At 42.3% G+C, this 25,943-nt stretch overlaps 2 protein-coding genes across 5 annotated transcripts in view; one reads left to right on the top strand and one right to left on the bottom strand.

The window, feature by feature from the left end:
* BRCA1 (BRCA1 DNA repair associated) overlaps positions 1–414 on the bottom strand; it is a 70,281-nt gene extending 69,867 nt beyond the window's left edge. Inside the window, exon 1 of the mRNA XM_066263526.1 lies at positions 130–414. The gene's annotated coding sequence lies outside the window, so the exon portion shown is untranslated. The remainder of the gene's footprint in view (positions 1–129) is intronic.
* Positions 415–806: 392 nt separating this feature from the next.
* The window catches only part of NBR1 (NBR1 autophagy cargo receptor), a 41,102-nt gene continuing 15,965 nt past the window's right edge, over positions 807–25,943 (top strand). The window contains exons 1-16 of one of the 4 annotated variants that reach the window (XM_066263528.1): positions 807–941; positions 4,771–4,881; positions 9,484–9,546; positions 10,524–10,542; positions 11,454–11,476; positions 15,664–15,858; positions 16,187–16,261; positions 17,283–17,497; positions 18,517–18,684; positions 19,690–19,899; positions 20,789–20,948; positions 21,281–21,568; positions 22,619–22,768; positions 23,273–23,348; positions 23,862–23,972; positions 24,226–24,390. In XM_066263528.1, coding sequence (XP_066119625.1) covers positions 4,780–4,881; positions 9,484–9,546; positions 10,524–10,542; positions 11,454–11,476; positions 15,664–15,858; positions 16,187–16,261; positions 17,283–17,497; positions 18,517–18,684; positions 19,690–19,899; positions 20,789–20,948; positions 21,281–21,568; positions 22,619–22,768; positions 23,273–23,348; positions 23,862–23,972; positions 24,226–24,390 — 2,020 coding nt within the window. In that variant the 5' untranslated portion in view covers positions 807–941; positions 4,771–4,779. Of the gene's footprint in view, positions 942–1,164; positions 1,321–4,770; positions 4,882–9,483; positions 9,547–10,523; positions 10,543–11,453; positions 11,477–15,663; positions 15,859–16,186; positions 16,262–17,282; positions 17,498–18,516; positions 18,685–19,689; positions 19,900–20,788; positions 20,949–21,280; positions 21,569–22,618; positions 22,769–23,272; positions 23,349–23,861; positions 23,973–24,225; positions 24,391–25,943 lie in introns of those variants that run through there. The other 3 variants (XM_066263527.1, XM_066263530.1, XM_066263529.1) reach the window with 3 other exon arrangements.

Genomic DNA, 25,943 nt, shown 5'->3' with positions numbered 1-25,943 from the left:
GCCAGCCCCTGCCAGATAACACCTATCTTATGGTCCTTCAGAAGTCCCCTCTCCCACTCTTTCCACACCTGTTTCTTATCTATCCCCCCGAGCACTCCTTGGGGACTCCCTTCTCCAGGCAAGTCTCACCTTTATTTAGAACAAAACATCTGGGTTTTCCGAGTCCTGGGACGTAGTTCTCTGAAAAGCCCCCCGGGCGGTCCGTCCTCGGTCCAGAAAGCGAAGCGACCTTACGCCGCGCAATCGCAGATTCAATTTTTTCTGTAATTCCCGCGCTTTTCCGTTGCCACGGAAACCTACCGCTGCGGCTAAGCGAGAGCCTCTCAGAATGCGAGATGAAAACACGTTACGGAAGGGCGGAGCCGAAAGAGCCGAGCGTCTTTCGAGGCTCCCAATTGGTCAACATTCTTTCCCTGTGTTACATAATTAGTAAGAGACGGAAGAGAAGGAATTTTCCCGGAGTTTTCTACTAGGCGCCCCGCCTCTCATCTTTACGCTTTCAGTGGCGGCTTGTTACGTCACAGTGATTGCTGTACTAAAGTCGGAATCGTTGAGGCTCGACTATGAGCGCAAGATAGTACCTACAACACTCGCAAGAAGCGGTCTCACCCTTGCCGCCGCAATGGAAGTCTCCAGTTTAGGTAAATAAAAAGATTGTAGGCAAAAAACACTACGATTTCCAGCACGCATTGCCCATCAAAAGACCTTCGCCACAGTGTTACTTGGACACTATAGTCCTATGGAGACGAGCTTCCGACACTAGAAGCAGGCACGACTCTCAGGGTAGTCTAGTTGATAGAATGAAGAGCTTCGTACGCTTATGCACGTCAACAGATACGGATTGGAATGTTATGTTTTTGTATCCTGAGAGCGGATAATAAGCTCAAGAACCTGCAAATCTTCAGAAGACTACAATTCCCATCCAGCCCCGCGAGTCTCGGGTAAGTAGTCCTCTGGGCAATAAACTTTACTAAGAGAACGCAATAGGCACCGATTTTACCTGGGAAGTGATATTGGTTCAAGCCTACGGCTGCGCACTCGTAGTTCCACCCCTGGGCCCCAATGTTTGTTATTGTTGTGCGGTTCAAGCAGTTCTTGCCCCGCCTCCCGAAAAAAAACTCACCCTCAACCAATCAATAGGGTGGTAGTTTTGCGGGACAGCTAGTATGAACCAATCATATTGTTGGAAACTCAAAACAGGGGACTAGGCCCTGTTTCTATCCGCCATGTTAGATTCACCCCGCAGGGATAACAGCCGAGCTGGCAGCGAACGGTCCCTGCTCTGGCCTCCGGCAGGCGCCCCCCGGGGGCGGGAAGCTGGTAAGGAAGCCGTTGCGGTTACCTAAAGGTGGGGTCACGTCGCACTAAGAGAGCTCTGGGAAGTTCAAGGGAGAAATCCTGTAAAAAAAAAAGGGGTAACTTTTTCCGTGTTGATGACAGCGGTTCTTTTCAGTGACGGGCTGTGTTCTGAGGGTCCGAGGGGGCTGATACCACCGGAGGGATGGAGAATCAGAGGCTCAGAACGCCTGGCTTCTGCTGGTGGTAGGCCGAGACTCACCGGCACAAATAGGGCCTAGCCAAAGAAAACGAGAGTCCTTAGGGGGGGGGGGGGGTGACACTGTCTTGGGGACTTGGAGTCTAGAAAACGATAACTGGAAGAATAAGATGAAGTCTGCAAGAAAAAAAAATGACACCATACAGCCACCTCACCCTATCCCCTTCCACTTTTTAGGAACCTCATAAAGTCGTTTTCTTGGTCAGGAACCTCTGGTATTAGAAATGTACCGTTTTTCTATTTTGTCAAACACCCAACTTTCCACGTCATACATTTTAATGTCCAGGATATCTTCTTGTACAAGCTTCTCGTGGAGACAGTAATCAAAGTTCAGGTTCCAAGGCCTGCTTCAGTAAAGAGATTTTTGGTATCCTGAAAAAAATCGACATGGAAAGCTGACTTGTGCCAAGCAAACGTGAGTCAGTGGCATGAACTCATGATGCCAGTTAATAAAAGCTGAAGGCCTAAGCCCCAGATCCCTGAGTTTACTGGCTTTATTTTATATTTTTAAAAGCATTTTTCTTGTTTTTAAAGTTTATTGATTGATTTTTTAAAGAGAGAGAGAGAGAAAAAAACCCATCAATTTGTTGTTTCATTTTTTTATGCGTTCATTGGTTAATTTTTTTCACTGTGCCCTGACCTGGCATGGAACCGGCAACCCTGTCTCTACGCTCTTAACCAACTGAGCTACTTGGTCCAGGGCCTTACTTTACTGGCTTTAAATCTGCAAGGGCAGATGGGTTTAACCATAGCTTTGGTGTTTCCACAATGCTCTTCCTAAAATAATTTTCACATACTGTATAAGCCAAACGGAAATAGACTGTTCTTTATGAAGACCTGGATATGATCCAGCTGAGCTAACCTCCCCCACTTCCTGTTTTCTCATCAGCAGACCAGCAGTTGGATGAGCTCCAGTTCCAGTGTATCTAAACTAATTTCTAATTGTGTAATTTGAGAAAAGGGGAGGAAGATTAGTTTCCTGTGGACTCTGGAAAGTGTGGAACTATGTTTCTCAAAAATTGAAAAGTGAGACTGTTTAAGAGTCGCCACTTTTGATGAACTGAATCGGGTACTTCATTTCTCTGATTTTTTTGCCCAAGATTATGGGGAGTTGACAGGAATTCTTTCCAGGTTTTAAGGACCCCCCACAAATTGCATTCCGTATGAGTAGATGTCCGCAGGATTGCTAGAAACTAGTATTAATTTGGTGGTGAACTTGACTCTATGTGGAGACAAAGGGAAGAAAATTGGAAGTTAATTGTTTTGAGGTTAAAAAAATTATTTGATCCTCAAACCTTCAAGGTCATTTTTAATGATCTTGTATTGTTTCACGGGACAGTGTACTGTGGAAAACAATTATTTTAGATTCTAAAGACTGATTTATTATAATTTTACATTTGAGTAACATTTTCAAAGAACATGCACACATTTTTATTTGATTCTAATGATAGCATTGTGAGATTGTCAAAGCAGAGATATTAGACATAATTTACAGATTAAGGAATTGAAGCTCAAGAGGTTAAATGACTTGCTCACAGTTTTATGACTATTAATGGCTAGAGTAATGTGTGTCCAACCCAACTCTTTTTAGCCCTTGTGCTTTCTCCCCCATTATAGTGTAAACTTTGGGGATTTAATCTTTTTCATCTCCTATCTCCTATGCCTGGATCAGAATTTGGCTCTTTGTAGGTGCTTATTAAAGATTTGTCAGTGAACATGTTTAAAAGCTGACATTTTTCATTACAGATTATATTTAGATTTAAACAAACTATTTTTTCATAAAGTTATAAAAACAAATCTACCTAACAACTCATCAAGAAACAAAATCCTTAAGTAAAAACAACTTACCAGAATAAACACTCATTTAAGGATTGTTAACTTCTTAGGTATATAATAATGGTACTGTGGTTTTTAAAAATTCTTTTAGAGGTACATACTCAATTATTTTATGGATGAAATGATGGCTATCAAAATTATACAATAGGACAAGGGATTGCTATAAAAAAGGTTAGTTCTGAGTTTATGTTAATTATGGAAGATAGCTGATATGTCCATAGGGATTCATTATATATTAATCTCATTTCTTTTTTGTATAGGTTTAAATTTTCCCATAATCATTTTTAAAAAATTAGATTGCTATAGTTTGATTAAAACATTAGTTGCATTAGTTGACTGCAGTCAATCCACACTGGAGGCATTGGGGGCATTTGGGTTATGCAGGAATATAGTTGGAAGTGAGGGTAACCTTTCGTCTTTTGTTGTAGTTAGGTGTTTTACTCTCCACTTTTATGTGTGTTTGATATGCTCCATAAAAGAAAAAAAAGTAGACTACAAAAAACAGATGAGCTTGGATGAAGGGTGTTGAATGCTACTCCTGTGTAGTTTTTGGCTAGTGTTTTGGCCTCTAAGTTTTTTAAGTTGATCTAATATAGAACCTCAGTTGTTCAGTTTAGGAAAAGACTGCTTTTCCAAGAAAAAAATGTAGAATATTGCTCTTAAGTTATAAAAATATAAATTCCCTAATGGTAGAGACCTAATCCAATTTATTTTTCTTGTCCTACTATTAGCAGGTAGTCAGTATCTCTATCGATTGATCAATTGATCAAGACAGACAGGAAGGGAGAGAGATGAGAAGCATCAAGTTGTAGTTCTGGCACTTCAGTTGTTCATTGATTGCTTTCTCATACGTGTCTTGACTGGGGGGCTCCAGCTGAGCTAATGACCCCTTGCTCAAACCAGTGACCATGGGGTCATCTCTGTGATCCCACACTCAAGCTGGTGAGCCTGTACTCAAGACAGGTGAGCCCACACTCAAGCCAGAGACCTCGGGGTTTTGAACCTGGATCCTCAAGTGTCCCAGGCCTTTGCTCTGTCCACTGTGCCACTGCCTGGGTTGGGCAGTAGGTATCTGTTCAGTTAACCAATCAATATTATGTTCCTGAAAATGCTAAAGGATTTTACAAATATTAGATTATTTCTTTGGGAGTGGCCAAAATTTATATTCTCTCAGCAAACATTTAACCTTGAGATTTGTTTTAAACCACCCACTAGGTTGTAAGTAGCAGAAGAGCAGAAACATTGTCTTCTCATTCACTGCTGTGTGAATAGCCTAGCCCAGCCTATATTAATACTCATAAGTATTTGTTGAATATATGTTTATACAATTTACCCTCTTTTTAATGTGTTTTCTCTCTCACTTGTCCTCTCAACTTTAGCCCCACAGCATGGAACCACAGGTTACTCTAAATGTGACTTTTAAAAATGAAACTCAAAGCTTTCTGGTTTCTGATCCAGAAAATACAACTTGGGCTGATGTTGAAGCTATGGTGAGTGTTAACTGTGTTTTGTTTCTCCCTCCTTTAACCCTTTGAGTAGTACAATGTTCATGTACGTCCTCAAGCCTCCTGACCCTTCAGAGTACACATTTTAAAAATAGGTAAGGCAACATTAAAAAAAAGGCAAATGTATGTTTTTCTTGTTTCCATAAACTGGTTATCAAACAAACATGATTTTAAGTTAATAAAACTGGAACTAATTTAATTTCATTTTTTGAAAAAAAAACTCACTCCCAGGGGTCAGCAAGCATGAAAAAAACTCACTACTCAAAGGTTTGAGCATTCATTTTTTTCCCCCCCAAAGGTAGCTGTTTTTAGCAGTGTTCTTTCATGGCTACAAAGTCTGTCCTATTTACCATTTCTGAGCCTTTGGAAAATTATTCTTGACAAAGATTCAGTATAATTTTTTTGAAGAGTTTAGAAAAAGAAAGTTAAATTATTTTTTTAAGTGAGATAGGACTTAGAAAAACTATTATTTTTAGAAATAGTCTGAGGAATGAATTGGTGTGGGCCCCTCCCTAACCAGGCCCCAGAGGAATGTTCTCTTGCCTGAGAGCAATATGTCACTGTGGTTTGTGAACCATCAAGGATATAACATGGTTTGCAAGAACTGATCAATTGCTTTTATTGCTAGGTGAGCAGAAAAAACTACAGGTGCTTAGACAGCAGCTCATGTATTCGCCTTTTGGTTGTTGTGAATGCTTTTCCTTCTCTTGGTTTGCCCTTTGTACTCGTTTTGTTTGCAGTAGTGAATGTTTAACTGTTTATCTAACAAAATCCTTTGGTAAAAACCTACTTTTAACTGGTTATGTGTTATGGGAACTAAAAGGGAAAAGAAATGGCAAATTATGGTCTAATCTAGTCCTCTGTCTTCTGGCAAATAACTTTTTTATACTGTCCTAGACAGATGGTTATCCAGAGTTGGATCTTATTTGTCAAATGAGCTGAAAATCAAACACAGTTGATCTTTATTTTCTAGGAGTTAATGAGATGACAGCTTGCGTGTGTGTGTGTGTGTGTGTGTGTATGTATGTGTGTGTGAGTGTGACAGAGACAGAGGGACAGACAGACAGGAAGGGGGAGAGATGAGAAGCATCAACTTTTCATTGTGACACCTAAGTTGTTTATTGACCGCTTTCTCATATGTGCCTTGACCGAGGGGGGGGGGCTACAGCAGAGCGAGTGACCCCTTGCTCAAGCCAGTAACTATGTGGTCATGTCTATGATCCCACACTCAAGCCAGCAACCCTGCACTCAAGCCAGGTGGGCCCGCGCTCAATCTGGCAAGCTCAGGGTTTCGAACCTGGGTCCTCCACATCCCAGTGTGACACTATCCACTGTGTCACAGCCTGATCATGCGCCTTTTTTCTCTTTATTGTAAATACTAAATTATAAAAGTGTAATATGTGCTCACTATAAATGGAAGTGAAACAATCCAAACATATGTAAAGAAAAAGTTAATATATCTCTCTATCCACTGTTCTCACCTCTCTGGGGTAATCAGTGTTAACAGCCTTGTATGCTCTTGTCCACCTTTCCCATGTTCACACGGATGGTATACTAGGGTTGTGCTATAAACATTATACTATGTAGTTTGCTTTTGTTACCCAACAGTATAATACAAACATAGTTTTCAATGAATAGATAAGAATCTAAGCTTTTTTTTAAAAGCATAAATTGTCCACAGTATTACTGGTGAAGGTGTACTATAATTTAACCACCCCCTATTGAAAGATTGTTTATAGTATTTTTTTTTTTTACAGAGATAGAGAGTCAGAGAGAAGGATAGACAGGGACAGACAGGAATGGAGAGATGAGAAGCATCAATCATTTTTTCGTTGCGTGTTGCGACATCTTAGTTGTTCATTGATTGCTTTCTCATATGTGCCTTGACCGTGGGGCTACAGCAGACCAAGTAACCCCTTGCTTGAGCCAGAGACCTTGGGTCCAAGCTGGTGAGCTTTGCTCAAACCAGATGAGCCTGCGCTCAAGCTGGCGACCTCAGGGTCTCAAACCTGGGTCCTCTGCATCCCAGTCCAACACTCTTATCCACTGCGCCACCGCCTGGTCAGGCATATAGTATTTTTTTTAATTCAGATGTCACTAGCATGTTAATTTCAGGTGTATAACATAATGATTCTATATTTATGTATACCACAGTAAGTCTGGTTAACATCCGTCACCACACATAGTTATAATTTTCTTGAATTTTATTTATTGATTTTACAGAGAGAGGAGACAGGGGTGGGGGAGCGAGAAGCATCAACTTACAGCTGCTTCACTTTAGTTGTTCATTGAATGCTTGTCATATGTGCCTTGACCACGCAAGCCCAGGGCTTTGAACCAGTGACCTCAGCATTCCAGGTCAACACTTGATCCACTGCACCACCACAGGCCAGGCAGTTATCATTTTTTTTAACTAGAAGTTTGTACCTTTTGACCATCTTTACCCATTTCACCCACCTTCCACACCCTGCCTCTGGCAGCCACAATGTATTCAATGTGTGTCTGAGTTTGTTTGTTTGTTTGTTTGTTTTTTGGATTCCATTGTAAGTGAAATAATAGGTTATTTGTCTTTGACTTTTACTGCACTTAGAATGCCCTGAAGTCAAAAGGTATTTGTTTTGTTTTGTTTTTTTAACCACTGTAAAATAAACTACAGGGGGCAGCTCTTTGTATATAACTTATGCACTGTTCTATAGGATAGGATAAAATTTCTAAAGTGAGATTAATAGTCACAAGTCATGTGATTTTAACTTTTAATGAATACTGCCAGGTACTTTGCAGAATAATTATAACACAGAAATTTATTGCAGTACCCTAAATTTTTTTTTTTTTTTTTTTTTTTTTGTGAGAGGCAGATAGGGATAGACAGACAGACAGGAAGGGAGAGAGATGAGAAGCATCAGTTCTTCACTGCGATTCCTTAGTTGTTCATTGATTGCTTTCTCATATGTGCCTTGACCAGGGGGCTACAGCAGAGCGAGTGAGTCCTTGCTCAAGCCAGTGACCTTGGACTTAAGCCACTGACCTTGGGCTTCAAGCCACTGACCTTTGGGCTCCAGCCAGTGACTATGGGGGTCATGTCTATGATCCCATGCTCAAGCCAGCAAACCTGCGCTCAAGCTGGTGAGCCCGCACTCAAGCTGGATGAACCCATGCTCAAGGTGGTGACCTACAGTTTTGAACCTGAGTCCTCCGCATTCTAGTCCGACACACTGTCCACTGTGCCACTGCCTGGTCAGGCACCCCTAAATTTTTTATAATGTTGGATATTATGTCTAAAATTTTTTACTGCCATTCTGTTAAGATGACATCTTATTGCTTTAATTTGCATTGTTCTAGCAACCATTAAAGTTTTAACACCTGGCCTGACCTGTGGTGGTGCAGTGGTGCAGGATAAAGCGTCGACCTGGACTGCTGAGGTTGCCGGTTCGAAACCCTGGGCTTGCCCGGTCAAGGCACATATGGGAGTTGATGCTTCCTGCTCCTCCCCCACTTCTCTCTCTCCCTCTCCTCTAAAATGAATAAATAAATAAAAGTGATTTTTAAAAAAAACTTTAAAAAGTTTTAACACCTTTTGCCTGTCTATCCCTCTCTCTGACTCTCTCTCTCTGTAAAAAATAAAAATAAAAATAAGAAATAAAAAAAGTTTTAACACCTTTTCATATATTTGTTAGGCATATCTAATTTCTTTTCCTATGAAATTTCTGTAAATTTTTGCCCACTTTTACCTGGGGTTTTTTGTGTGTTTTTTGTTTTGTTTTTGCGAGACAAGGACACATAGGGACGGACAGACAGACAGGAAGGGAGAGATACGGCATCAACTCAAAGTTGCATCACTTTAGTTCACTGATTGTTTTCTCCTACGTGCTTTAACCGAGGGGCTTCAGCTGAGCCTGTGACCCGTACTCAAGCTGGTGACCCCACACTCAAGCCAAGGGACCTTGGGGTTTCAAGGTCCTCAGCGTCCCAGGGTCAACGCTCTGTCCACTGCACAACCACCTGGTGAAGCGTACCTGGGTTGTTAACCTTTTTTTTTTTCTTTTTTTTTTTTTACAGAGACAGAGAGAGAGTCAGAGTGAGGGATAGACAAGGACAGACAGGAATGGAGAGATGAGAAGCAACAATCATTAGTTTTTTGTTGCGCATTGCAACACCTTAGTTGTTCATTGATTGTTTTCTCATATGTGTCTTGACCTCGGTCTTCAGACCAAGTAATCCCTTGCTTGAGCCAGCGACCTTGGGTCCAAGCTGGTGAGCTTTTTGCTCAAACCAGATGAGCCCGCGCTCAAGCTGGCGACCTCAGGGTCTCGAACCTGGGTCCTCAGCATCCCAGTCCAACGCTCTATCAACTGCGCCACCGCCTGGTCAGGCTGGGTTGTTAATCTTATGATTAGCAGTTTTGCAGATGCTTTTTGTATATTGCAGATATTAACCCTTTGGCTTTGTTTACGGTTTTTTTAACCATATGAAATGTTTAATTTTTATGTTGTGTAATATGCCCACTTTTCCTTTTATGACGTTTAAGTCTCTGTTATAAATTACCTTTTTTGATACCTTGATCATATAGTGCATACATTTCATTTGCAGGTAAAAGTTTCATTTGATCTGAACTCTATTCAGATAAAATACCTGGATGAGGAAAATGAAGAGGTAAAGTATATTACATTACTCATTGCCAAGTACCCAGATCAGAGATCTTTTTTTTTTTCCCCAAAGAGACAGGAAGGAAGGGGGAGAGAGAGAGATAAGAAGCATCAACTCATAGTTGCAGCACTGTAGTTGTTCCTTGATTGCTTCTCATACGTGCCTTGACATGTAGGGAGACTCCAGTTGAGCCAGTGACCCTATGCACAAGCTGGTGAACCTGCACTGCAGCCAGATGAGCCCACGCTAAAGCCAGTGACCTCGGGGTTTTGAATCTGGGACCTCAGCATCCCAGGTCAATGCTCTATTCACTGGACCACCACAAGTCAGGCCTGACTAGGGATCTTATTTCTCAAGATTGATACAAGGCTCCAGAAGTTCAGAATGGTTTATTTCATTTGCGTAGTGGTTTAAATGTATTTGATAATTGCTTGTTCTAAGTTGACTTGTGGCATTTATATAAGGTGGAGTTGAGAAATCAAGAATCAAGATTGAAGAAAAATCTGAGAGATAACTTTTAAAACTATAAAGTGATCTTAAGTTTAAATATATCACAAGTTGCTGTTTAGTTTGTAATAATGAAGATAATAATGGCAAACCTTTATCAAGTGATAACAGTGGGTCAGTCTAACAACAATACTGTGTATTAGGTACCTTATTTTCATTGCTGTATACTGGGGAAACAAGCTCATAGTGGTTAAAGTAACTTGCCCAAAGGCACAAAAGCTTACAGGTATTAGAATAGGGGTTCATTACAGAGCCCAGGCTCCTAGCCCTTATATTTTGCTTAATGTACCTGAAATAAAGGACACTCCAGTAGTTAAGCAATAAAATTCCTTAATTATTAATTATAGCTAGTTCATGCTACTAGAAAAGCTGAACTCCTAACCTGAGATTTTGCATCTATTCTGTGAGGCTGGTCCTAGGAACCTGCTCAATTGATGAGAGGTTTATAATTCACTGTTGCTTTTTCTCTTTTACAGGTATCCATCAACAGTCAAGGTGGGTCAAAAGCCTTCATCTCTTCATGGGCATATGCATTTCCATATATACTCAATCTGTTGCAGTATTCATTTTACAGTAGAATTTGGTATACAGTAAAATAACATTGCATTTATTTATTAATGGGTGTTAGTTACATAGCAGATTTTTTATTTTATAGCAGGTTTTGTATATATATAGGTTGGTGCCTTTGATTAGAGCAGCTTTAGGCAACCCCTGTGTTTTGGTCGTTCGACCCCCTGCCGGGGTCGCGACCCACAGGTTGAGAACCGCTGGATTAGAGCCTAAGGACAACTTTAATGGGAGGTTCTCATATTTAAGATACTAATTTTCTGAAATACCTCCCAGTTTAACACATATAATTTGTTCTCCTGGTGTGCATTTGTCTCTGAGTTGGTATATATGTTAATGTCCATTTATAAACAAATGATACCCAGGAGCTTATTTAAATAAGATGGTTATTCAGAGGTTGGAGTGCATTTTCCCACAGAAACAATGTTACAGTTGAAGGTTAAGTTCCCAGGCTAGCCCCCAGAAGCTTATTTTAACCAGTTGAAATGGTAGTATTAACAATATCGAGAGGGTGGCGAAGAGGTAAAAGAAGAAAAAAAACAATATCATGAACTCCCTTGAGTCCTGGGCCTCACTAAGCCTAATATAAAGGAGCTGAGTGGAGATTTTATAACTGGAAGGCTCCAGTAGCAAAGAGAAGGATTTAAAGGGGAGAACTAATATGCAGTAGCTTCTATTTGCAATGTCATGACAAGGGAGTTTGTCAGCAAAAAAGGTAATTGCTGTTCAAGTGTAAAGATTGTAAGCTAAGAATTCTTAAAAGTAAGGATTGGCTGTACTTAATAGAATCTTTTGGGCTGGTGAAGAAATATCACAGTATGTATTTTTTGTCCTTTTAGGAGAGTATGAAGAAGCACTTAAGGTAATGGTTTTGCATCTTATTTTCAAGATAATTTTTAAGCCTGACCTGTGATGGCCCAATGGATGAAGCATCGACCTGGAATGCTGAAGGTCACTGGTTTGAAACCCAGGCTTGCCTGGTCAAGGCACATATGAGAAGCAACTTCTATGAGTTGATCCTTTCTGTTCCTCCCCCTGCCTTGCTCTCTGTGTTTCCTCTCTCTAAATCAATAAATAAAATCTGTAACAATAATAATAATTTTAGAAATATTTATTGACTGAAATTCCATTAGCTTTGGAGAGTAATGAATATAAACAGAGCAAAACCTATTTTTAAGGAAACTGATGAGTAGGGCATGGGCATACCATTTAATAAAAGGCAGCTCCTAATATTTAGGTTTTTTTCAGCTATCATTCCGTCTCATTACTGGTCTTGGTGCCACCATCCTAGTATTTAAAAATACAGAGAGGTCTCTGGAACAATGCTTTCTGGTTGACATTTCTTTTTATTTTTTAATATTTTTATTTATTTATTTTTTTTTTTTTTACAGAGACAGAGAGTGAGTCAGAGAGAGGGATATCAATCATCAGTTTTTCATTGCACGTTGCAACACCTTAGTTGTTCATTGATTGCTCTCCCATATGTGCCTTGACCGCGGGCCTTCAGCAGACCGAGTAACCCCTTGCTGGAGCCAGCGACCTTGGGTTCAAGCTGGTGGGTTTTTCCTCAAACCAGATGAGCCCGCACTCAAGCTGGAGACCTCGGGGTCTCGAACCTGGGTCCTCCGCATCCCAGTCCGACGCTCTATCCACTGTGCCACCGCCTGGTCAGGCTCTGGTTGACATTTCTTATCTTCTTTCTTTACTTTACTCCCCCTATAGAATGTTTCAGTATAATGTGGGAGAATTTCAGGTATAAAGCATCTTGTTATAATCTCTTGTTTATCAGTGATGGATTAGTGTAGGGGCAGTCAACCTTTTTATACCTACCGCCCACTTTTGTATCTCTGTTAGTAGTAAAATTTTCTAACCACCCACCAGTTCCACAGTAATGGTGATTTATAAAGTAGGAAAGTAATTTTACTTTATAAAATTTATAAAGCAGAGTTACAGCAAGTTAAAGCATATAATAATAATTACTTACCAAGTACTTTATGTCGGATTTTCGCTAAGTTTGGCAGAATAAATCTTTATAAACAACTTACTATAGTTAAATCTATCTTTTTATTTATACTTTGGTTGCTCCGCTACCGCCCACCATGAAAGCTAGAACGCCCACTGGTGGGAGGTAGGGACCAGGTTGACTACTACTAGATTAGAGCATTGCTCAAAGTCACTTTTTGGTTTGTTTGTTTTTTTAATTGATTTTAGTGAGAGAAGCAGGGTGAGAGAGAGGAGGAGAGAGAGAGACAGGAACATCAGTCTGTTCCTGTATGCATTCTGACCAGAGATCAAAATGGCAGCCTCTATGCTTCAGGAGGACACTTTTAACCAACTGAGCTAGCCAGACAGGACTCAGGGTCACTTCTTTAAAGTATGCCAACTGTCCTTCCATTACCGCCTTTGTAATTAAGGTTTTTCTTTAAAGTTTGATCATCTCTTATAAACTTCTAGTCCAAACTTAAGCTATTTTCCATAATCACTTTTGGCCTGGAGGGGGCAAAATTTTTTTATTTTTCATTTATATATTTTTTAATTGATTTGAGAGAGAGGAAGGAGGAGAGAGGGGGAGAGAAACATTGATTTGTTGTTCCACTTATTTATGCATTTGTTGGTTGATTCTTGTATGTGCCCTGACCAGGGATCAAACCCACAATTTTGGTGCATTGAGGCAATGCTCTAACCAAATTAGCTCCCCAGCCAGGCAGGGGTAGGTAAGATTTTTTAACTGGGATTTGGATTTACCCTTTTTGTTTTCTGGTCAAAACTGCTCTTCTGGGTGCCACTTGTTTCAGTAGTTTAGCCAATGTCTTCGGTTTTACTCAGAAATCCTTATTCACTAGCTAGCCTTTGGAAATTCAGGCCCTTCCCTGGATTCTTAGTCAGGATACCCATCCCTATTAATTTCTCATGCTTCATTATTTCCCTTGGCCCCAATTTCATGTGGTTTTCCTATTTCATTTATGCTTGCTTTTTATTTTTCTTTTTGGTGAGAGAGGGAAAGAGAGATGAAAAGCATCAGCATCAACTTATAGTTGCGTCACTTCAGTTTTGATTATTTCTCATAACGTACCTTGACGGGCAGGTGGGGGTACTCCAGCTGAGCGAGTGACCCCTTCTTCAGGTCAGCGACCATGGATCATGATCCCACACTCAAGCCATCGGGATTTTGAGCCTGGGTCCTCAGTTTCCCAGGTTGATGCTCTATCCACTGTGCCACCACCAGTCAGGCCTGGCCATATATATATATTTATTTATATTTTGTATTTTTCCTAAGTGAAAAGGGTGGGGGGGAGAGGAGGCAGGCAGACAGACTCCCGCATGCACCCGGCTGGGATCCACCTGGCATGTCCACCAGGAGGCGATGCTTGGCCCCTCTGGAGCATTGCTTCGCTGCAATTGGAGCCATTCTAGTGCCTGAGGCAGAGGCCATGGAGCCATCCTCCGCACCCGGGCCAACTTTGCTCCAATGGAGCCTTGGCTGCAGGAGGGGAAGAGAGAGATAGAGGGGGAAGGGTGGAGAAGCAGATGGGCGCTTCTCCTGTGTGCTCTGGCCAGGAATTGAACCTGGAACTTCTACACGCTGGGCCAACATTCTATTGCTGAGCCAACCAGCCAGGTTCCTGGCCATATATTTTTATAAGTAAAGTTTTATTGGAGCACAGCCATGCCCATTCATTATGTATTATGTATTGTCTTTGACTGCTTTTGTGCTACAATAACAGAGTTGAGTAGTGACAGAAACAGTATGGCCTGTAAGCCTAAAATATTTATTTATTTACTTATTTATGACAGAAACAGAGAGAGGAATAGATATATAGGGACAGACAGGAAAGGAGAGAGATGAGAAGTATCAATTCTTTGTTGCAGCACCTTAGTTGTTCATTGATTGCTTTCTCATATGTGCCTTGACCGGGGGGCTACAGCAGATGGAGTGACCCCTTGCCCAAGCCAACTACCTTGGGCTTCAAGCCAGTGACCATGGGGTCATGTCTGTGATTCCACACTCAAGCCGGATGAGCCCGCGCTCAAGCTGGTGACCTCGGGGTTTCAAACTTGGGTCCTCCACTTCCCTGTCCAACACTCTCTCCACTGCACCACCACCTGGTGGTCAGGCCCTAAAATATTTATTTTGTGACCCTTTTAAAAAGTTTGCTGATTCCTGATTTAAATAATGTCTTTCATACTTACCATGGAATGGTGTTTTAAAATGAAATCTTAAAAAATCTAAAGTATAACATAGAAGAATAATTCTTGTCACTGGGTTCAAGTGGGAGAAGCTAAAATTCCATGGACTTGACTTGTAACCTCCTGGACACTGGAATACCTTTGTGGAACCTCAAATGTTCCTTTCCTGAAGTAGTTTTTTCAAAATAGGGTTTAAAGATGTTCTTCAAAAAGAGGTGACCACTTAGGCCTGAACTGTGGTGGCGCAGTGGATAAAGCGTCGACCTGGAAATGCTGAGGTCGCCGGTTCAAAACCCTGGGCTTGCCTGGTCAAGACACATATGGGAGTTGATGCTTCCAGCTCTTCCCCACCTTCTCTCTCTGTCTCTCTCTCCCTCTCTGTCTCTCTCTCTCCCTTTCTCTCTCCTCTCTAAAATGAGTAAAATAAAAATTAAAAAAAAAAAGAGGTGACCACTTAAATATGCTTTCCAAAATACTATTAGTGGGAAAATAAACAGTTTATAGGACATAATTTTAAGTTACTCAGGTTCCGGTAGTCTAGGATTGACTTTCTGAAAAGTTGAAATTAAAATTCGTAAAGGAAAACCTACATAAAAACCAATTTAAACAGGAAAGTAGTAACCCAGTTAATGAAGACATCTCAACTAATAAAAAGCGTTTCACTAAAAGCCTTAACAAAACCATTTCTAATTAACATTCTTGGCAAATAAAATAACATGCTGACATGAGATATGACATTGATACAATTAGACATTTTCCAACATAATTCACCACACCTCTTCGGTTTGAATGTCCTTGAATTTTCCTTTGGGAAAGGAGAATCACACAATATGTTTTTTATTTCATAACATATGCTCTCAGATGGCAGTTAAACAGGGCAACCAACTCCAGGTGCAAGTCCATGAAGGCTACCGTGTTGTTGACGAAGCCCTACCCCCAGTGACAGCTGAAAAACAACCTGTTGCAAGAGCAGGGAAGAAGCCACTTGCACATTATTCCTCCCTGGTGAGAGTTTTGGGATCAGACATGAAGACCCCAGAGGAACCTGCAGCACAGGTATGAAAAGAATGGATTTGTCTCTACAGTTCTTCTAACCTTATGTTTCATTCTCTCTGGTGTAAAATTTGAACTCTTCAGAGATACTGGGAATTTTGATGACTATCTCCGTCTGACTTTTCAAACTGCTAACAGTGGTACTTGTAGAGGGGACGAATAGGATGACACAGAGACTTTGTTTTTCTTTTATACTCCTTTATACTTTTTTTTTTTACCACAGTTTATTTGACAGAAACAAAAAACTCAAAATAATACATTTCAGTTAAATTACTTTAAGTAGAAATGAAAAGTAACCTCTAAAATCCTGGGTTGTGTTTTCTTGCCGCAGTTTCCACTTATTCCATGTGATGCAGACCAGCCTCAAGATAAGCCCCCGGACTGGTTCACAAGCTACCTGGAGACAGTGAGTGTTCTCTATGGGTTTTAGCAGCAATGTGTGGAATATGGAAAAAATAGAAAGCTAAACCCAGATGGCTGCTGCCTCTGGTAGCTAGTAACTTCCAAACTAGAGCAGTTCCAGTAGAGAAAGCTGTCATTTTTTGCAATAATATACCAGAAAAAGAGGGCATTTAATTCTAAGGATGTAAGAGAAAGTGACAGATCTCTATAGTTAAGAAGGAAGAAGCTGGCCTGACCAGGCGGTGGCGCAGTGGATAGAGCGTTGGACTGGGATGCGGAAGGACCCAGGTTCGAGACCCTGAGGTCGCCAACTTGAGCACAGGCTCATCTGGTTTGAGCAAAAGCTCACCAGCTTGGACCCAAGGTCACTGGCTCGAGCAAGGGGTTAGTTGGTCTGCTGAAGGCCCGCGGTCAAGGCACATATGAGAAAGCAATCAATGAACAACTAAGGTGTCGCAATGCGCAACGAAAAACTAACGATTGCCTGACCTGTGGTGGTGCAGTAGGATAAAGCGTCGACCTGGAACACTGAGGTCGCCGGTTCGAATCCCTGGGCTTGCCTGGTCAAGGCACATATGGGAGTTGATGCTTCCTGCTCCTCCTCCTTCTCTCTCTCTCTTTCTCTCTCTCTCTAAAAATCAATAAATAAAATATTAAAAAAATAAATAAAGTATAAAAAAACCAAAAAAACTAATGATTGATGCTTTTCATCTCTCCGTTCCTGTCTGTCTGTCCCTTCTATCCCTCTCTCTGACTCTCTCTCTATCTCTGTTAAAAAAAAAAAAAAAAGCTGGAAATTTATTCATGAAAAGGATCTCTTGATTTTTTTTAACCATTTAGCTATAGGAGAGATAGACCTTCTTTTGCTATGTTTCTGTCCATTTTTTAGTAGATATTAGCTGTTTATTATGTTCTTAAACCAGAGAGGGTGAGGTTTCAAATCTATTTGATATCTCCCTGCCTTTTCCCAATATTGGTACTAAGGGGTTTTATCCCCATCTTCTGCTCTGTGTTCTGTGTTCTAGTTCAGAGAGCAGGTGGTTAAAGAAACTGTTGAGAAGCTGGAACAGAAATTACATGAGAAGCTTGTTCTCCAGAACCCATCCTTGGGTTCCTGTCCCTCAGAAGTCTCAATGCCTATTTCAGAGGAAACACTGTTTTTGCCAGAAAACCAGTTCAATTGGCATATTTCTTGCAGCAGCTGCCAAAGGAGGATCTTTGGTGTACGCTACCAGTGCAGGTAAGTAGTAACTTGGGAATGAATAGCTATTAGTAGACCTTAGAGCGGACCTTACTAGCATCTGGGTAGGTAATGGGAAATTGGATGTACATTATCTCTGAGCATCAGATATAGCAGCTCTTGCCCTGGCCAGATAGTTCAGTTGGTTAGAGCTTTATCCCAAAGTGCAGAGGTTTGATCCCCAGTCAGGGCACATACAGGAACAGATCTATATTCCTTCCTTCCTTCTATGGGCGAAAATAAGATAAAGTATTTAGAACAACAAGGAGACAATTTTTGGTGATCCAATTTTCTTTTGGGGAGCACATACAAGAACAGATCTATATTCCTTCCCTCCTTCCTTCCTTCCTTCCTTCCCTCCCTCCCTCTCTTCCCTCTCCCTCCCTCTCTCTCTAAAATCAATTTTAAAAAAAGATACAAAAGCTCTGGATTGGCCTGACCTGTGGTGGCGCAGTGGATAAAGCATCGACCTGGAAATGCTGAGGTCGCCAGTTCGAAACCCTGGGTTTGCCTGGTCAAGGCACATATGGGAGTTGATGCTTCCAGCTCCTCCCCCTTCTCTCTCTGTCTCTCTCTCCTCTCTCTCTCCCTTCTCTCTCCTCTCTAAAAAATGAATAAATAAAATTAAATAAAAAAAACAGTATTTCAAAAGCTCTGGATTGGACACAAACTATTCTTTACCCACAAGAAAAAATATTCAACTTGTTGTGTTCTGATACACATTTAAATTAACAGCCAGACAAAATTATGCTCCCCAAAAGAAAATTGGATCACCAAAAATTGTCTCCTTGTTGTTCTAAATACTTTATCTTATTTCCGCCCATAGATTGTCCTTTAAAATAGATATAGGTTAAATGTTACTGTCCTCATTATATTAATGAGGAAAATTGAGACATATCATGGTTAGGCAGCATGCTCACATTACCACCTAGCTGGTAATTGATTGAGCAAATACGGAAGTCTGGTCTCCTGTCTCCCTACCTCAGGTACTTCCCACTGTGCCATTTTTTTCCCTATAGCCTATGCCCATCCTACAATATCTGTGAAGATTGTGAATCAGGGCCATATGCTCATGACTCCAACCATGTCTTGCTAAAGTTGCGGAGACCTGTTGCGGGTTCGTCTGAACCATTCTCTCACTCAAGGTTTTCTGCTCCTCGTCTGCCTGCTGCTCTGGAACAAGCCAGGTAAAACCTATGTATAAGATATGTGTTCTCTGTTTGACTTCCTGGGTCTGGGGACAGGCTGTGAATCACCAACTACAAATACTCTATTTAGATTATGCTCATTTCTAGTTGATATGCAATGTGTGGGGATAGCTATCTAAAACTAATGAAATGGGAATGAGAGCTGTAGAAAGAAGTTAGTAAACTAATCTATAGGCCCTGGTTGGGTAGCTCAGTTGGTTAAAGCATCATCCCGATACACCAAGGTTGCAGGTTCAATCCCTGGTTAGGGCACATGCAAGGATGAACCAATGAATGCATAAATAATGGGAACAACAAATTGATGTTCCTCTTCTCTCTCTCTCCGTCTTTCCCTCTCCCCCTCTCCCCTACTCCCACCCTCCCTCCTCCTCCTCCTTTCCTCTCCCTAAAAATCAATCAATCATCAATAAAAAGAAACGATATACCTCAGACCTATATAATTTTATTAACCAGTGTTATCCCAATAAGTTCAGTTTTAAAAAAAGAAACTAAACTACAAGCTGATACTGATGAAGACTACAAGTGGTCAAAAGAGCTTCAAGATTAGTGAGGTTTGGCCCTGGCCAGTTGGCTCAGCGGTAGAGCGTCGGCCTGGCATGCGGAGGACCCGGGTTCGATTCGCTTCTCCACCCCCACCCCTCCTTCCTCTCTGTCTCTCTTTTCCCCTCCCGCAGCCAAGGCTCCATTGGAGTAAAGATGGCCCGGGCGCTGGGGATGGCTCCCTGGCCGCTGCCCCAGGCGCTAGAGTGGCTCTGGTCGCGGCAGAGTGATGCCCCGGAGGGGCAGAGCGTCGCCCCCTGGTGGGCAGAGCGTCGCCCCTGGTGGGCAGAGCGTCGCCCCTGGTGGGCATGCTGGGTGGATCCCAGTCGGGCGCATGCAGGAGTCTGTCTGACTGTCTCTCCCCGTTTCCAGCTTCAGAAAAATACAAAAAAAAAAAAAAAAGATTAGTGAGGTTTGTTTTTACTGTCACTTGTTATCTCACAGGCTCCAGAAACAGGTTGACAAGAACTTTCTTAAAGCAGAAAAACAAAGGTTGCGAGCTGAGAAGAAACAGCGTAAAGCAGAAGTCAAAGAACTTAAAAAGCAGCTTAAACTCCGCAGGAAGATTCATCTATGGAATTCCATCCATGGACTACAGAGCCCCAAGTCTCCTTTGGGCCGGCCTGAGAGCCTCCTGCAGTCTAACACCCTAATGTAAGCCCAGGGACAGGGTGGGAGCCAAGACTTGAGGTCCAGCCTTTTTTTTTTTTTTTTTTTTGTGAGAGAGGGAAGGCAGAGACAGACTCCTCATGCACCTGACCAGGTCCACCTGGCAAGCCCACTAGGGGTTGATGCTCTGCCCATCTGGGGCCCTTGTTTGATCACAACCAGAGCCATTTTTTAGCATCTGAGGCAGAGGCCATGAGCCATCCTCAGTGCCTGGGGCCAACTCATTCCAGTCAAGCTATGGCTGGAGGAGGGGAGAAGAAGAGAGAGAAAGAAGGAAGAGGGGGAAAGATGGAGAAGCAGATGGGTGCTTCTCCTGTGTGCCCTGACTGGGAATTGAACCTGAGACATCTGCATGCTGGGCTGACGCTCTACCACTGACCTAATGGGCCAGGGCCAAGGCCAAGTCCAGCCCTCTTAAAACTAGAATCTCAGCCAACTTCTGTCATATTGATTGGCAGCTCCTAACAACCAAACTGTTAAAAAAAATTTTCTCGGATCCTAGCAGTCTCAAAGGATCAAAGGGTGGTTTGGTATTTATTTTTGCCACTTCCTTTGTTGCTTTCTCCAGAAAGATAGAAACCAGTACAGTTCAGAACTGGTGGTATGACCTCTTTTCACTGGAGGCCGTCTGGATTTGAAGCAAACATTTTAAGCCTGACTCTAGTTTTACTTATCGACCCTTTTAGTTATCCTCATCATAGCTTTTTAGCTCAGGAGTCAGATCCTTCTGTTTGGTAAAAAATGTTAAGAGTATTATTTATAAGGCAAATGCATTAGTACATCCTCAGGAGTCAGCGTCTCAGACTACAGTGTTGGGTATTCAGAAGCCGTCATCCCCGAGAGCAGGTGACCGAGGATCTGAATTTCTCTGCAGGCTCCCTTTGCAGCCCTGTGCCCCAGTTATGCCAACCCTCAGTGCAGCATTTGTGGATGAGAATTTGCCTGATGGGACTCACCTTCAGCCAGGAACCAAGTTTATCAAACACTGGAGGATGAAAAATACAGGAAATGTAAAGTGGAGTACAGACACAAAGGTATTTTTCCCACAAAAATGTGAACATGAGCCTGAGCTGTGATGGTGCAGTGGATAAAGTGTCGACCTGGAAACACTGAGGTCGCTGGTTCAAAACCCTGCACTTGTCTGGTCAAGGCACATATGAGAGTTGATGCTTCCTGCTCCTCCCCCCTTTCTCTTTCTCTCTCTCTCTCTCTCTCTCTCTCTCTCTCATACTCTCTCTCCTCTCTAAAATGAATAATAATAATAAAAAGAACACTTTTAAAAAAATGTGAACATGAAATGATTTGAAGTGACAGTGCTAAGCTGTGACAAGCTTGCTTGCTTTCTCTTGTTCACTGTTCATTTCAGCTTAAGTTCATGTGGGGAAACCTAACTATGGCTTCAGCGGAGAAGAAGGATGTTTTGGTTCCCTGCCTGAAGGCAGGCCATGTGGGAATTGTGTCTGTGGAGTTCATTGCCCCGGCCTTGGAGGGAACATACACTTCCCATTGGCGTCTTTCTCACAAAGGCCAGCAGTTTGGTCCTCGGGTCTGGTGCAGTATCATAGTGGATCCTTTCTCCTCCGAGAGCTCTGACAGCATTGAAAAGGGCATGATCAACTCAAGCGAAACTGGTGATCTCGCCTGCCAGCAAGAGGTGAGCATTGGAAGGGGCAACCAAAACCCAAACAGCCCACTCACAGCTGGTTGTTCTTTCAGAAACCTGGAAAGGCAAGCTTCTCCCCCTCTGCTCAAAATACGAATATGCTGTGTGAGGGCTGGTCCTTAGGGGCTTTGCTTGTGTGTCCTCAGGGTTTGGTGCAGTCCCTCAGTGCTTTCGTATCTGTTCCCAGGGCCGCGCTGCCAGCCTCGGCTGCACTAGGGAAAGTAGGGCTGCCGGACTTCATGGACTGGCGGCTCTGCTCCTAACCATTCATCTCTCCTGAGTGTCCCTTGTGTGTGCTCCCTAAATACTAATGAAGTCTTGCCCTAGTTGTTACTTGGTGCAGTTTTTTAAGGCAACTTCCCTATATTAGTTAGGCACTCTTTTTGGAGTGTTTACTGTTTAAATTTAGTTAACCAGTGTTAATGTCCTGGTTTTGACTGTTGTTGCTGTAGTTTATCTAAGTTAATCATAATGAAAAGCTGGGTGCAGGGGGTAATAAGTGAACTCTATCTTTGCAATTATATAAGTCTAAAATTGTATCAAAACAAAAAGTTTTAGCCTGACCTGTGGTGGCGCAGTGGATAAAGCGTCGACCTGGAAATGCTGAGGTCGCTGGTTCGAAACCCTGGGCTTGCCTGGTCAAGGCACATATGGAAGTGGATGCTTCCAGCTCCTCCCCCTTCTCTCTCTCTCTCTCTCTCTCTCTCTCTCACCTCTCTAAAAATGAATAAATAAAATAATTAAAAAAAAAAAAAGTTTTAAAATGTAAAGTGCAGCCTGACCTGTACATGAGACATTGAGGTTGCCAGTTCGAAACCCCAGGCTTGCCAGGTCAAGGCACATACAAGAAAAAACAACTATGAATTGATGCTTCCCATCCCCACCCCCACCCCACCTTTCTCTCTCTCTCTCTCTCTCTCTCTCTTAAAATCAATAAATAAAATCTTTAAATAAATAAAAATAAAATGTGAGGTATTTGTCAGCTTGCCTTTTTGAGTTCTGTTGAAGGGACTAAAATTTGTCCCAATGATTTTTCTATAGGAAGCTTTTCTTCTGGCTAAGGAAGAAATTCAGCTTGGTGAAGCAGCTGAGCAGACAGAAGAGACAGCAGCCTGCATTCCACAGAAGATAAAAAATGTTGCCAGCGAGAGGGAGCTCTACATCCCATCGGTGGACCTTTTGACTGCCCAGGTGGAAAATTGAGCACTTTGAGGGACAAGGGACAGAAAGCATTGGCGAAAGAGTTCTTAACTTGTTGAAGAGAAGGTGGTACAGCCAGAGATGGTTCCTAGAAAGTTAGAGATATGCCCACTATGGTTCAGTCAGATGCATTGACTGGCACGGAGATATAGAGGAGCAAGTTTCTAAACTGAATGTTTGCCCAAAAAAGGAAAAGAGAGACAAACTAAATGTTTGTTCTTTGAATTGGGAACTCAAGTCTTGTGCTTCACCACAACTTCCCGTTGCCTCTTCTGCCTATTGGTTCTCCTTTGCCCCCAGGCATTTTCTCTCTTTCCTGCCTTTTGGTTATTTGAACTTTACTTCCCATTTAACTCTTGTTTTCACTTGACTAAAGTGAGGCATGAATCTGAACAGTGCAGTATAGGATGATGTGAACTTAATGATCTGCAAGGGCTATGAAGACAAAACATGGCTTCAATGTGTACTGCCTAACTTTGCCCTTTTTTTCTGCAGGATCTGCTCTCCTTTGAGTTGTTGGATATAAACATTGTCCAAGAGTTGGAGAGAGTACCCCACAACACCCCTGTGGGTAAGAATATCACTCAGTCCACCTTGTTTATTAATAGGCACAAAGGTGCCACAGCCTAGACTCTAATACTTTATTCTGAGTAAATACATGGCAAGGATTTGTCTCACATTGTGATATTAAAACTACACCTGTTGGTCCATTTCCCTTTTTTCCCCAGTTGTCTGTCAGACAACAATACAAGTTTGTGTAAGGCCTCTCCACCAAAAAGGGACCTCCATCTCCATTTTTCTGTAGATGTTTGTGTCCCTTTGTTCCTTTACATTTATCATTGTCTTGCACATGGCCTTCTGTACCAGACAACAATTTATGATCCTTCCTGCATTGATTCATCTGTCTGAGATACTTACGTACCTAACAGTCTGGAGGAATTCTTTACAAAGGTATTGAAGGGTACCTGGGTACATTTTAGCACTGCAGGAAACAAGAAGCCTGTGAACTGCTGCTTCTAGACTCTGACTATTGACAATGTGATGCTTCTTCTTGGTTGATGGTTCTCCTGTCTTCATTCTCCAGATATGACTCCCTGCATGTCTCCTCTGCCACATGACAGTCCTTTAATAGAGAAGCCAGGCTTGGGGCAGATACAGGAAGAGAGTGAAGGGGCGGGATTTAAAGCACTTTCTGGTAAGGGGTTAAATATTTGTAAATTATTTGCATCCTTCCCTTGTCTATACTACACCCCATTTTTACACTACCCTACCCCAACTAACCTTACCCTACTGTGTGAATGGGTTTTCTGTAGCATTTCATTTTTTCAAGTCTCCTCACCTTGACGTGGCACAGATAGCATCTATTCCTTGTCATAGATAGTGTCAACCTGGGCACATGGCTCTCAACACTTGAAACACCGAGTATTGACAAGGTTCATGTCTTTCAGATTCCACAGCATCAGTAAAGAGGAGGGCTGAGAATATTACTGCAGTGGAGGAGGGAGAAGATGACCTGAGTGGGACCCAGTTTGTGTGTGAGACTGTAATTCGATCTCTTACCTTGGATGCTGCCCCCGATCACAACCCACCTTGCAGACAGAAGTCCCTGCACAGTGAGTGTCCTGAATCCTCCCACCCAGGATGGTGGTGCCTGAATTGTGATTGTCAGACCTGAATAGGTAGAAGTGCACTTCTTCACTGAGAATGGAGTCACGGTGATCTCTGTTAGAGTTCCAGTCATGGTTGTTTCTTTAGAGTCTACATACTGTACCTGACCGTTTTAATTACTTCAGGAGCAAAGCAGCCACCATAACTCTTTTCTGTACTTTCTCAGGGCAGAATTATAGTTGCAGGCCACAAAGGGATGGCAGCTAGTTGTGCTGCCTGGATTCTGCAGTAAGAAGTCTTCGTGTAAATTGACAGAGCTCCTTAGCAGAGACCTCCCACTGGCAACTGAATTATGTTCTTTTTCCTGGGGCAGCAGTCCAGGAAATAGTGGACAGAAACAGGAGTAACTGAACTAAGTTTCTTAAGGTTAAATTCTGCTAATAATAAATTTCTTTGTAACTGAAAATTTCTAAATACCAGATAGGTAGAAACAATACCACATATTTCAGAAACCATCTAAAAATTCAAATTTAGAGCATCAGAACAATGTAGGAGGCCCTGGCCAGTTGGCTCAGTGGTAGAGCGTCAGCCTGGCGTGCAGGAGTCTAGGGTTCGATTCCCGGCCAGGGCACACAGGAAAAGCGCCCATCTGCTTCTCCACCCCTCCCCCTCTCCTTCCTCTCTGTCTCTCTCTTCCCCTCCTGCAGCCAAGGCTCCACTGGAGCAAAGTTGGCCCGGGCGCTGAGGATGGCTCCATGCTCTCTGCCTCAGGCGCTAGAATGGCTCTGGTCTCAACAGAACAACGCCCCAGATGGGCAGAGTATCACCCCCTGGTGGGCATGCCGGGTGGATCCCACTCGGGCGCATGCGGGAGTTTGTCTGACTGCCTCCCTGTTTCCAACTTCAGAAAAATACAAAAAAAAAAAAAAATGTAGGAAAATCTCTTGTGTTTATTGTAATGAAATTTGACCTTTAAATAATATTTGTTTCATTTTTGTTTAAAATATATGCACACATGCCTGACCAGGTGGTGGCACAGTGGATAGAGTGTCGGACTAGGATGCAGAGGACCCAGGTTCGAGACTCTGAGGTCGCCAGCTTGAGCACAGGTTCATCTGGTTTGAGCAAAAAAAAGCTCACCAGCTTGAACCCAGTCTCTGGCTTAAGCAAGGGGTTACTCGGTCTGCTGTAGCCCCACGGTCAAGGCACATATGAGAAAGCAATCAATGAACAACTAAGGTGTTGCAACGAAAAACTAACGATTGATTCTTTTCATCTCTCTTTGTTTCTGTCTGTCTGTCCTTATGTAACCCTCTCTCTGACTCTCTCTCTGTCTCTATTAAAAAGAAAATACACACACGTATATTATCCCACACACTTGTGTATAAATGCATTTTAAAAAGTCTGGCAGGCCTGACCAGGCGGTGGCGCAACGGATAGAGTATCGAACTGGGATGTGGAAGACTCAGGTTCGAGACCCTGAGGTTGCCAGGTTGAGCGTGGGCTCATATCCTTTGAGTAAAGTTCACCAGCTTGGACCCAAGGTCGCTGGCTTGAG

Source organism: Saccopteryx bilineata, chromosome 2, assembly GCF_036850765.1.
Source record: "Saccopteryx bilineata isolate mSacBil1 chromosome 2, mSacBil1_pri_phased_curated, whole genome shotgun sequence".
Taxonomy (NCBI): domain Eukaryota; kingdom Metazoa; phylum Chordata; class Mammalia; order Chiroptera; family Emballonuridae; genus Saccopteryx; species Saccopteryx bilineata.
Note: the sequence above shows the minus strand (reverse complement) of the source record. Positions and strands in the feature narration are given on the sequence as shown.